Below are 14,085 nucleotides of genomic sequence, written 5' to 3'. Positions count from 1 at the left end.
GCCATTCATAAATGTATGGACCTGCACAATGTACAATATTATTTTTATTTGAGCAGTGGTAGTACGACAGGGAATTTCCTTGCGGAATTATAATTTTTATTTTGAGACAGGGAATTTGAGTAAAAAATGTAAATTTAATAATTTGAAAAATATTACTTTCTGCAACATTTCTGATTTTAACGAGCAATTTACAATTTCTACTGAAGCTACCATTAATAACGTTTTTACTTCGGATACTTTAATCACTTTTTTTTAATATCATAAATATTATAACTTAAAACGAAAACTGTCATTTAAACTTCGGAGTAATTAAAGCCATAAATTGGAACTGCACATTTTTCCATTTTTTTTTTTTAAAGAAGGTTCTGAAAGCTCCTACGGCTTTGACGATAACATTCTCATGAAGACACTGGCGCTTCGCTCTGGATACTTTGAGATCAATATAATTTGTAAATCTTGTTTAAATCTACTCAAAATAACGAGTTTGTGACAGTTTGACAAAATGCTTTTGATTTTCGTTACCTCCAATATCCACATTGTCAACGTAACTCTTTTCTTCAGTGTTAGACATATTTCTGAACGATTCTTGTTTTTTGACAACACGAATGACGTTTGACACATTCTAAAGCGCAGAGACAGAGAGTAGATATGCATAGAGTGGTCACGGAGTCATAAATAATAACGAGACCTGGATCGTGAAGGAGACCCATCTAGTGTTGTGTCGTTACCTGAAATTACCGGTAGCGGTAGAAATTTACGGTAAAGTAGAGGAAATTCTTCGGTAACGAATGGTAACGATATTTTTTTGAATTTCAAGACTAAATTTGAATTGCTTATTGTTTTTGCGTTCATTTGATATAATATTCTCCAATATTCATCACATTAAATAACTTGTGGGAAGACTTTCACGTTTAAAAGTGTTCCTTAACCTCTACGGTAGAATTTGGTTTTGCTTAAAAATATATGTGCACATTATTTTTTGCAAAAATATTGTTCTTTTAATTGTTCACACTTTCCAGGTTGAGTAGACAGCAATTACGTATGTATTTGTTACATAAAAAAGTCTATAAAAAATATTTCTTGAACATAATGTTTCGAAGCCTAGCGAACCTAATCTGCTGAAACGTTGTAGGCATTTTGCAGTTTCACCCCATCATGAAGAATACAAGTATTATTACTATGCTTATTATTAATGAGAAGTGACACATTATATGTTTTCAAATATTTTGGAAAGATATTGGCAAATACGTAATTTTCTGTAATATTAGATAAGTGTAAGATAAGAGGGTGGTTTCAGGAAAACATTCTATGTAGGTATATAATATATATAAAAGTTCAATACTATTGTTTGCAAAAAAAACCGTTTTATTAAATTTTTTTATTAAAGTACTAATAGTAAAAGACGCGCAAGGATATGGAAGACAATAAACGAATACTCCAATTTTCTCGTTAAATAAAAAAGTCATTTCCGAATTCAGTCTATTCAAATTCAGTCTATTTTAATCCTATATTATTTATATAGGAAAATTTCTTTTGTCTTTGAAAGCACATGTTACTTATTTAGAAAAAATAAGAGTAACTATTACTAATCATTTCAAAAAAGAAAAGTCATGAAAATATGTAGTTTAATATAAATAAAATTTAATTTTGAGATACATTTTGAAAAAATTAATAATATTTTAAACCTCAATGACAAAAATATTTAAAACATATACAAGATCAGAAGAATTGATAAAAAATGTATTACTTATATCTAATATAAATATAATAATAATTAGAATATGTAAGACTACAACTTAAGTTGCAAAGTAAAGAATCTTTGTTCCTTATAATCTTAAAAATTTCAATTTTTGAAGGAAATATTTTAAAATAATAGTTATTATAAACTTTTAAACTATTTTTGCTATTAAATGTAATTCCTACAATAATGTGAAGCACTTTTAGTACCAAAAAATTGTACCGATAATAAGACTATTTGTTAACTTTTTTATCAAATTTCTTTCCAACAAATAAATGGAATGATAAATAAATTATTTGTGATTTATGAGTCCCTATACATTAATTTTAGACAATATAAAATAGGCCTGATCAGTTATCAAAGCGTACAAAAATTGTTATGTACAAAATTTCAGTTTTTCCATAGTTTGAGTAGAAAAATTATTAATAAACAAATAGGGAAGACAAAAGTTCGGAACGTCAAGTTAAACGAAAAAAGTGAATTTCCTCCTACACTCCGTCATGAGTACGGTACGTTTGTTTATAGAGTTTAATAGTTTCTGGTCTGTTCATTTTAGAAAAAATTTGTAATAAAATTATTAGGGATTGAATGCAGCGAGAAAAAAGCTTTCAAGATGAAGCAACAAATAAATGATTGCACTGTATAAATGTATATATGATATTCGGTTCAATTAAAATAAATATATACATTATATAAAATAATATTAAATCCATTTTCTTATATATTAGTCATGTCATTAACTTTTTACCAAATTATTCCCTCAATTTACAATATATGTCATATATTTTTTATAAATTCTTCTAATCATGTATATATTTTAAATATTTTTGTCATCGAGGTCTTTAATATTATTAATTTTTTCAATAGCTACACTAATAATTTTAACATAAAATAATTTTCTTTAACTTTAACAAATAATAAAAATAATGATATGAGCAAAATAAATCACAAAAATATAAAGTTCGAACTGCTTTCAAAATGTATCTCAAAATTAAATTTTATTCATATTAAACTACATATTTTCATGACTTTTTCTGTTTTTAAATAATCATTAATAGTTACTATAATTTTTTCGTTAATATATTTTTTGTTTATTTGCAAATAGCATAAAGTTTTTAATTATTTTTGCTATTTCTTAATGCAATTCAATGAAAAAGACAGACCTACTTTTTGTGGCGCCATCTGTTGGATTAGTTTAACCGATAATTCCCCTTCGGATGGTAAGAAAACAGAAAAGTGGGGGCGATTCATGAGGCTGCAAAATAGCGATCCCTTGGGACAGTGATCGTAACGAATGCCCTGAACTCTTCTACGCATACGTCGCGCTCGGTCTCTGATTCGTTGCTGTTCGCGCGCAATTTGAAATGATAAAAAATAACTTTTTGTATTGTTAATTATAAATAATGTCATTATAACTCATATAAATGTTTATAAGGCCGATATTAATGGATCTTGATAAAAATAAAAATTTAATAATTGCCGATATTTCTTTCTGTCGGTAATTATGGTTGTTTTTGCTGAATATATAAATTTTTGTATTACTTAATATAACTCTATTGAAAAATAACAAGATTGTCGTGCGAACAGCAACGAATAAGAGACCGAGCGCGACGCATGCGTAGAAGAGTTCGAAGACCCGTTACGAGCACTGCCTTGGGGTGGCGTCCCATGATTGCAGAATTGCGTTGCGTTTTGCGTCAATTTACTAGACAGTTCAATCAATAATATTTTCCTAGTTCTTCAGAAAAACACTGTGATTGGCTGAAATTTCTAGTGATTTGACGCATTACGCAAAACGCAACGCAATAATACAATCATGAGACGCAACTCTGGTTCGTTGTTCTTCGCGTGGAATTTGAAATGCTAAAAAATAACATTTTCAGTGTTAGACATTTTTATTGAAAAACAAGATTGTCAATGCATTTTAATATTTTAATAAACTTTAAATAACAAAATTTTCGAATAAGGAAAAATATGCAAGAAAAATACATGTGAGTTCCAAAGGATATTTTTTATTTACACAGAATGCTCTTAATAAACTTTTATTTTTATCAAAATTCATTAATATCGGTCTAATAAACATTTATATTAGTTAAAATGACATTCATAATAAACAATAAAAATGTTATTTTTTTAGCATTTCAAAGTTCGCGCGAACAGCAACGAATCAGAGAATAAACACGACGAATGCGTAGAAGAGTTCGGGCACTTGTTACGAGCACTGGACTAGATAACTTTTTTTTAATAAACCAAATGTTATTTTCGTAAAAAATATTAAAATGAAAAAAATGTTACTCATTTTATATTTCAAACCAATTTTCCAACGGTTGTACAAGGTGTGTTTAAAAAATAAGGTGACTTTATTTTTTTCTCAAAAAATATTCATTTATTCCTCAATATTTATGCTGTCCCCTTCAAAGTAATCCCCCTCAGATAAAAACAGAGCAAAAACAAAACCACCTCGAGCATCTATAAATTCCATGGGAAGAGATTGAATTCAAACGTATTCAAGTAAATAAAAATAATCAAAATCATCTAAATGGAGCGCAATGTTTTATTTCATCATAATATTTAGGAATGTTGCTTGTAATCATGTTCTGGGACACAAGTATGTGAATAATTTGGATATAGTTATAAATTTGGTCATTCAAATATTTGTAATTAATATATATTTTTTAGGAATACCGGTGAATTATTCAAATCAAAAAAGCTTTCGTAATTTGTAATTATTTTTCAAATTTATTTCTAAGTTTTTGTTATTATTATTATTATTGTTGAATTTTGATAAATTTAATATTGAATATCTGAAAAGCTGCTCATATGTTTTTATATTCAATTTTGGAAAAAAATTGTACCTAATAAAATATACATTGATAAACCAACTTCATTATAATAGGTAGGGTAAGGGGAGGGGGGGGCAGCGCCAACTAGTGGGGCAAAGGCGATTTTTCTTATAGCATGGCTATTATTTAATAATTTTAGTTCTACTTTGCATCAAATAAATCTATTCTATCAGAGAGATAGTGTTACTTACAAAAATCTTGAAAATTGACGTTGCAAAAGAAAAGTTATACAGAAAACAGTCTTTAGCACGAAAAAATGGAAGTTTCTCTAACAGAAATATAAGGTTTTCAACTTTAATGTCAATACTTATAGCATAAAAACTTCATATCTTGACAGATAAAACAATTTTACACAATCTAATTATATTAATTGCACGTAATTCAAGTCCAAAATATTAAATCTCGTAAATAAGTGAGGCCTGGCTAGGGGGGCAGGCCCGACGAAAATAATATTTACAATTGCTTAGGCGATACAAGTGTCATAAGTTTCGTCGATAAATGATAGGCAATGTAGAACAGCAACTTATCTTGTGGGGTATATAGAAGAAACTAATAAATATTATTATTGTCAATCCGGTCGGAATGCAGGTTTCTTTTATTGGTACGGTAGAAACATTGCGTAAAGTCCGTTTCTAGTAGAATTTCAACGAATAAGAGGTTATATTACAGCTATCTCCATTTTTATTCAAAATAACTTATTAATCTTGTTGGATATATTTAAAGGTAATTTTTTCAGTACATACAATACCACAGAAGCAAACCATCACATTTTCTTATCTTTAAATGTTTTGATTTTCATAAAAAGCTGCAGTCGGTTTTGCCCTCAGGTTAGGGGCAAAGCCGACGAAATACAGCTTGTTAGAAATAATTAAATGACTAAATCATTTTTTTTCATGTGATTAATACTTATAGAAATATGATATAAAATAATGTAGAACTCGAAATGAGAAAAAATGGATCAATTCAACATCTCATTAACTTTAAAAAAAATCATTGACTGTTAATTGGTTGGCGCTGCTCCCCCTTACCCTAAACTTATGTACCTATGTAATTTTGTTAATTTATTTCATTTATTTCAAGGAATGTTTGCAATGAGCAGCAAGTTTCAGAGGTTATATTTGCGGAGGGAAACGGGAACCGTAAAACGTAGAAGTCCCATAGACGCGTAATATACATCGTGTAAGAAACGAGACATGTAAAATACCTAGTAAATTACCGTAAAAAACTACGTAAATTACCTAAGGAATTTTACTTACCCATCCTTGGTCGCGAGTCAGTCAAAATCTAATCTCGGAAATCGATGTTTCTCGCATGCTCCTGGATCGCGCAACAATCTATACATCTCCCGCACAATCCTTCTCTTCCTCATTCTCACATTTCAAGCCAATCAAAAACCCAAAGGTATACTCTCATTTTATCGAGAGCATGATCTAATTATTGTCTCAACTGGCAATTCAAAGTCAACCCAGTGTGCAGAAAACTATGTAAATCCCCAGAACGTTCCTAGGACGTCTTATGTCAGGCCAATCAACGACTCTGAGACGTCCAATGTCCTAAAGATAACCTAAAGCCTCTTAAAGACATGGACGTTCTCGCGACATCTTTCGTACTGACGTCCCGCTAATAAGGGTTGAATTCAGAAAAATTAAGAATTTGTATTCCTATAAATACCCGATTTTTTCTCCGTCTAAAGATCCCCCAATGGTAACAGAAAAAGTGTAAGTCTTATTCCTCTCAATCGACTTAGTAAAATTTAACGAAAGCATTTATTCAACGTTTTTTTCATTATTAAATCTTTTTATTACTTATAAATTCGAAAAATATTCAAATTTATATTTTAAGCATTTATTTAAACTTCTTTAAAAATGCATCAAAGAAATCTATTTAAATGTGTCAATTAAAATGATTTTAACTCTAGATAGGCGAACTTGAATTGATTAAATTTAAATTTGCAAAACTTGTATTCCACATGAAGGAATTAAAACAATTTATTACACATATTTTGTGAACTTATTAGAAGCAGCCCTGTGCATCTCTCCAAATTTCAGATTTTAACTTGACCCCGCAACTGTCCTAAGTTGATTAGTTCCTCATATCTCTAGCGTGGCACTACTTGTGCCATCACTCTCTGTTTTTACATAGAAAGCAATGGGACTAAATCACTTTTTTAATTTTTAAGCAAACAAAATGTTATTTACATGCAAAAGAATTCTTGAAATTAAGAAAATGTTACTCATTTAACATTTCAAAATAGTTTTTCAAGCATTTTCTATGAATACAGAAGACAAAATATGATTTATATAGTCGTACAATAATCCGGGCAGAGTGGAATATATCTTAGATTTGAATTTAAATGAAAAGTAAAATATGATTCTTAAAGTTTATTTTCGAAAACAAATTAACAATATTATCAATCGAATGTAAAAAAAATCTCGGAGAAAAATTTAAATATTACTAAAAGTTTAAAATAACGAAGTGAATACTCTCGCTTATGAATATATAATGGCTATAATGTGTTTCTAATTGAATTTAACTAAATTTAAATTTGAAACAATTTTCTTTAATAATCAGCCAAAAATAAAAAAATAAATTTCTTTAATTGCTTTCTTTTATCATCATATTCTTTTATGTATTTAAAACTAAGATGTTAAAACATTGATTATATTTACATTTGGACGTTTTATAAAACTATAATTTATACTTGTTCCTCTGAAAAATAGTTTTGCCTTAAATTTAATTTATTGAATAAACTGTTTCTAATGTTTTTTTACATATTTTTATGTTATATGTTCATGAATAAAAATTTAATTTAATTTCAATTACATTTTTCTCATTCTCGCTAAACCCTCAAATATTAAGTTTGAACTTGTGTACTATTAAATTTTTTTTCACCAAACTATTTACATAATTTAGTGACATAAATATTATTTACTACGTTTTCAGATATAAAAAGGATTATTTTTAACTTTTTATCCAAATTCAAATCTAATATTCCACTTTACCAAGTTTATTGGGTGACGGTTTAATTCATGTTCTCGATTAGCATTTATATACATCGTTTGGAAAATTGTTTTGAAATATAAAATGTGTAACATTCTCTTCATTTCAATATTTTTTTTACGAAAATAACATTTTTTTTATTAAAAACTAAAAAAACTGATTCAAAAAAAGAAGAAAAAGTGAAATCAAATTTTTCTTCGGTATTTTATTTTACATTCGATTAATAATATTGTTAATTTGTTTTCGAAAATAAGCTTTAAGAACCATAATTTACTTTTCATTCAAATTCAAATCTGAGATATATTCCACTTTTTCAGGATTATTATACGACTATATAAATCATATTTTGTCTTCAATATTCATAGAAAATGATTGAAAAACTATTTTGAAATGTTAAATGAGTAACATTTTCTTAATTGCAGGAATTTTTTGCATGTAAATAACATTTTGTTTACTAAAAAATTAAAAAAATGATTTAGTCCCATTGCCTTCTATGTAAAAACAGGGAGTGATGGGACAACTAGCGCCGCGCTGAAGATATTTGGAACTAACCAACTTAGGGCACTAAGGGATCGCCATTTTGTTTTCAGATGCACAGGGCTGATTAGAAGAGATTAAATAATCTCAAAGTATGAACACTTTTGGAGAATAGACGATATCTCTGTGAGGTTATCTGTCGGTACAGTAAGAAGGAATTAAATATAGTGAAAACCCGTTCTCTTTTGGGGAATAGGAACCTATGCGGCGGCCGCTATGGAAATAGAAATAAATTCGTTTCTGAGATTTCCTATTCTCATAATGAAATTTTAGACAGGTGGAAAAATCGCGCATTCAAAATAATAGAATAATCTTCACTTTTAAGTTCATATCTGAAAATATTAATTTTGCTCTATTCAACGCTTATTACTGGGATTAGACGTTTTAAGAACATCCCTAGGACGACCAGAAGACATGTTATAAAAGACATCTTAGAATGTCCCAAAGAGGTCTCTAGGAAATCCCTAATTTCTTGCCCACTGGGATGTACCCTGGCAGATCTAATTTCCATATTAATTATTTCTTAGGGTGCAGTCCCATGGATACATATTAGCAGAGTAGCAAATTTGCGGAGTAGGATATTCGACCACTCAGATGATGGCAGGAAATTTGCTGAAAAGTGTTTCGAAACTGATAAGTTCGACTCGAGCAGGGACTTGAGAATAGTTTAGCGCCGGCGCTCGTAATGTGTTCGAATATTTGAAAAGTGTTTGACAAGTGAAAAAGGAAACTAGTGGTTAAAATATTTTTTTAAATGTGTAATAACGACGGGAATTATTCTGGGGTGAGTATTGATATAATAAGATAAAATATTACTATGTTTTTGCAGATAATTTGGGCAAAAAAAGTAAACAAGGGATTCGGGATGACTAGCCAAGTTTAAGAAAAATATTTTATTACTCCTCGCGTTTTCTTGTAACTCTTTTTTAAATGAATAGCACAAGGAAAGTTGTTATACTCTGCTAATATGTAATCTGCATATATAAAAACTGGTCTATCCCATGGTGCATATAAGTGAAGTGCGGAGTAGAAATCATACAATAAGGACGACTTTTCTTGTATGCATTGTTTTTTGTTTTTTCTTAAAATGGTGCGTTATTGGCAGCCTCCTAATTGTCCAAATCTGTAAACCTTAAAATGTACGGCCATGGGTTAGGTACTTAATAATGTATATGGATTAGCACATTAGAAGAATTCAGAAAATTCAAGCGTTTCTGAAAATTGAAGGAATTGACAGATTTTCACAAATTTACAGAATTGACGGAATTCAGAATATTCAGAAAATGTCAGTAGTCAAGGTGATTTAGAGAATTTGAAGAATTTAAGAAATTCAGATTATTTAAGAAATGCAGGAAAATCAATTTTAATACTTTTATTACCAAAATTCTGTAACTCTTTAAATTAATTCAATTGCATGAGTTTATAGAATTCCATTAATGCTCTGAATCCCCCTAATTCTTTCAATATTCTGAATTTCATATTCAAATAATTTCAGGAATTCAGAATATTGTAAGGAATTTAGGATGTTTAGGATACAATGGTGAAAAATGACGGTGAATTTCAGGGAAGTCAAAGAAATTTAAGAATTTGAGGAATCCAGAATATTCACAGAATTGGTTGATTTCAAGGAATTAAAAGAATCTTACGCATTTCGCTACAATAGGAAATTCCTGGAATTTAGACAATATTAGTAAATTCATAGGATTAAGGCAATTTAAGAAATTCAGTTCGGAAGTTAGACCCACTTGAAAAGATTTCCCGGAAAATACTCCACGAAAATTCTATTAAGTTTCCATAGAAATGCCACTAACCTTCCGTTATCAGTACCTCAACCCCTGATCGATTTCGGAAGTATCTCCCTTGTTCCCAAAACAATTCGTTTGCACCAGGTGTAAAAAATACATATTCCTTGAGGAATTGGAGTTCCAAATAATGTATAACCACATATAACCCACTTTTCTCAGGGCCCCCTATTATACAACAATTTTATACATTTTCAAAAATATTGAAACCACCAGATTCCGTTTTTACTTGTCAAACACTTTTCAGCAAATTCCCTGCAATCATCTGATTAGTCGAATAACCTACTCCGCAAATCTGCTACTCTACTCATATGTATCCATGGGATGCGCCCTTAATTTCTTAAATTAATAATAATATACGGACCCATATTCATAAATCCCGCGCACATTGAGTGCCAGAGTGGTGCTGCCTTTAACGGATCTCATGGATACTAAAGACAATCACCGATTGTCACACTTCCTTACATGATCTAATAAATACATGGTCTAGCTACGCGCAAGTAAAAAAAACCGAACCAATAAGTACCTCCGCTTAATTTCTCCATCTTGGATAAGTAAGGCGGCAAAAGTAAGGGATTTTAAAATGTAAAATGTAACAATAAAAATTTCTTGTACTTCTGAGGTGTAAAAATATTTAAATCCTGATAAAATGTATTATAATAATGTTGGAGATCGCTAAACGAAAACACAGATCAACTATAATTTTAGGTTATGTGTTTCATAACCTCTTTCTACGGACGAAAAGTGACATATCTATGTCAAATAAAATGAAATTGAAGTCAAGTGGAAAAGTTCTGCATAAAGAAAATAATATAATGCAGTGAAGATTGGTCGCAGGACCGAGAAACCTGGAAAACCGGAAAATGACCGGGTATTTTATATGGCCGAAAAAACCAGGAAATGACAGTGAAATTATTTTTCGACAGGGAATTTTACAGAATTTTCAGAATAAAAATTTTGTCAAACTTTGATTTCAACTGTTTTTTAAATAATTTGTTAAATTATAATTTTTATAAATTATTATATCATTCACTTTAGAATGCTTCATTTCAGAAATCTTTCACTTTAAAAATGTTCCGTTTTAATTTTTAAGCATAAATCGAAGAGTTTTTTTAAATAAAAAAACAGGGTGGCCGATGGACCGGGAAACCGGGAATTTTACGAATTATCAGAAGAAAAATCTGTTCAAGTTAGATTTTAACAGTTTTTTAAATAATTACAGTGCAGGTTTGAGGATTTAAACAATTAAAAATTAAAAGCATTTGAAGTTGAAAATTTTGGATAAAAAACAGTTTTATTTTATCAACTGTAAATATAAATTTCAAAATTGTTTTAAAAATGGATCTGTACTTTAAGTATTGAAATCTAAACAATAAATGATTTGATCAAACAATTCTAGATCCGTTCAAAATTTGAGAATTTCCAGATTGTAACTGTTTCAATCCGAAAGTCCTGATAAGAATGAACTATTTTCAAATTAAAATCAAATCCATAATAATACAGTCATAATTTTTTAATGTAGAAAAGAATAAGTATTTAATGTTTAGCAATATTTCACTGTTCATTTAAAACGAGTAGATTGAAACCAAATATTGAAAAGAGAACAATTTGAGACTAAATTGTTTTACATAGAAAGCTTTGAATCTTTAGATTTTCGAAGAACTTTAGATCTTTTAGCGTTACAATTTGAATTGTTCTATTTAAAAAGTGTTTAATTTATGAGTAAAATTCTTAAATTTTGATGCTTAAATGACAATTGAAGACTTATTATTTATACAAAAAATTTGAGTAATTTTAAGAGATATATAAAAGTTTTGAAAAGATTCAAAATTAATTAAAAACTTAGAATTATTTCAAGTAATTTAAACGAAGTGTGTTAAAAAAATCTAAATTTGTTGTTTGAAATCTGCAAAAATCTAAACTTTATTTTTAATTAAGCTATAAGTATTTCAAATTATTTCAAGTTCTACATTTAATTCGAATCTTTTTAAAACTTTTATATATCTCTTAATATTATTCTAATATTTGTTCAAATAATAAGTGATTATTGTTATTTATAAATTCAAAATTTTTTTTTAAATTTGCAGGATTTTCTAAAATTTATAGAAAAAAATCAATTAATTTAAAAATATATGTAAAAGTTTTGACAAAAAATTCAAAAATGATTTGGAATTTGGAAAAATTTAAAACCACTTCTAGATTTTTTAAGATTTTTAAATTAAATTTTAAAGCTTTTGAAGGATGCCTAGACTATTTAAAATAAAAATAATTTAACTTCTAATTTGAAAAATGTTAAGGCAAAAAAATAATTTTTTAATTTTTAATGTGCCTAGCTTAAAATTACTTAAAATAACATAATTTTGTGAATTTTTAAAGTTAATTGCTTGATTCTTTATTTTATACTATTGCAAATTTTAACGTGGATTTATAATTTTGGAACTAATCACAATCTTTGAACTCTATAATTTATAAAAGTTCTACATTTTGCAGTTTATTTTCATTTCACTTAAAACTGTTTAATTTAAAAGTGTTAGTATCTTCCAGTTCATACGTGTAACTTATTGAGCATTTGAATACACAATTTTTGAATTGAAAACTTTTAGACTTCAATTTTAAAAGTTTGGAATTCAAGGGTTCCACATTGAATGGTTTAATTTGTTGTTTATTACTTTATATGGAAAAAATGTTTAGAATATAATTTGATTTTCTAAATTTCATTAGCTGTGAAAAATGTTTGCGAACCGGAAAAAATCCGGGAAATGACCGGAATTTTTTTTTCTCGATTTAAAGGGCCAACCTGCAGTGCCCATAACATAAAAAAGGATAATTATTATGTTTTATTTATTCAAAAATACTTCCTTAGTTTTGAGGACGATGTCATCGAACGATATTCAATATATTTATTATTTATTTAAAATTATCGATACTCTTGTTCTTTATTGTTTTTTACAATTTGTGTTACGTTCATAATATAATTAATATATTAAGGGTGGAAAGGAAGAAGGTAGCGAGTGACAATTTTTTTGAAGTGGGTTTTTTTGTTACAAAATACTAAACAATTCTAATACACATCGAGGTAAAAGGATTGTTTCAAAATCGTATTTTTAAATTCGATTTTTATCTCCATTAAAAATAAAGACTTTTATGATCGAGCTACTTCATATGATATTCACTAAAATATCTCGGGTGGTCTCACCATCGAAAAAGTGATAATTATTTCTTTTAAATTAATACGATTTGCAGAGACCATAAAACCTAACCTCAAAATTAAAACTCAGTTTTCTCCGAACTGAATGACTTTTTTATTAAACTTTTTCCCTCTATATTCAGTAATTCTACGTATCTCTGGGATGGTAAATACATTTATTTGGTTGGGTATTTCATTTCTTATCACTATCTTGAGCCGAATAAGATAGTTTAAAAAAAAGTGTTAACCCGATTCGGAGGCGAAATTTCATTTTTTGTAAACGGCGATATGAATTTTATGCAAATTTTTACCGCTGTCAGGCACAATTTTCAATTTGCCAGTTACTCCCTCTTGCCTTTCCACTTTTTAGATATAATATGAAATCACATTGTATCACATTAAAAATCTCTCTTATTCTTAGCAGACTGTTCAACATGACAATAAATGTTGACAAATCCCCTATAATATTGCATTGCTGTATACGTACGCATTATATGTAAATTCAGAAGAATGTCAAAATTTTACCATATGACAAATTATTTTATAATTAATGTAAGAATAATAGATCTTACTTTTAATCCAGATCAAATACAGATCTTACTAACTTTTCTGTAAAATGTATGGACCCGCGTAATTCTATGACAAACCTCTGTCAGTTTTACATATATATTCCTCAAAGAATTGTCCACCTGAGAATTATTCATTCACTGGAAAACGGAGATATTTAAAATGAAATTCATTGTCATAAATATAAAAAATTGTATATACTTTTAATCCTTCTCATTCAGTAATACTTAAAAACTTACATTCTGGTCTGTATATAATTTATTTCCTTATCAATGTTCTAATACATCCATTGAAAGTTCTTTTTGAATTCATTCTTTTAATATTCTCATAACATTTCTTCATACATACTGATTTTCCTGTAACAGATCGCCGTACAGTCTAAAGCCACAAATTCAAACTGCGCGGTCAAAC

The 14,085-nt window shown here is 28.4% G+C and overlaps 1 protein-coding gene across 1 annotated transcript in view; it reads right to left on the bottom strand.

Annotated features, from left to right (window-relative positions):
• The window catches only part of LOC117175712 (pyridoxine-5'-phosphate oxidase-like), a 116,329-nt gene extending 115,671 nt beyond the window's left edge, over positions 1-658 (bottom strand). Inside the window, exon 1 of the mRNA XM_033365481.1 lies at positions 523-658. Within this exon, the coding sequence (XP_033221372.1) occupies positions 523-571 (49 nt within the window). The 5' untranslated portion in view covers positions 572-658. The remainder of the gene's footprint in view (positions 1-522) is intronic.
• Positions 659-14,085: the final 13,427 nt, after the last annotated feature.

Source organism: Belonocnema kinseyi, chromosome 6 (assembly GCF_010883055.1).
Source record: "Belonocnema kinseyi isolate 2016_QV_RU_SX_M_011 chromosome 6, B_treatae_v1, whole genome shotgun sequence".
NCBI classification, from domain to species: domain Eukaryota; kingdom Metazoa; phylum Arthropoda; class Insecta; order Hymenoptera; family Cynipidae; genus Belonocnema; species Belonocnema kinseyi.
Note: the sequence above shows the minus strand (reverse complement) of the source record. Positions and strands in the feature narration are given on the sequence as shown.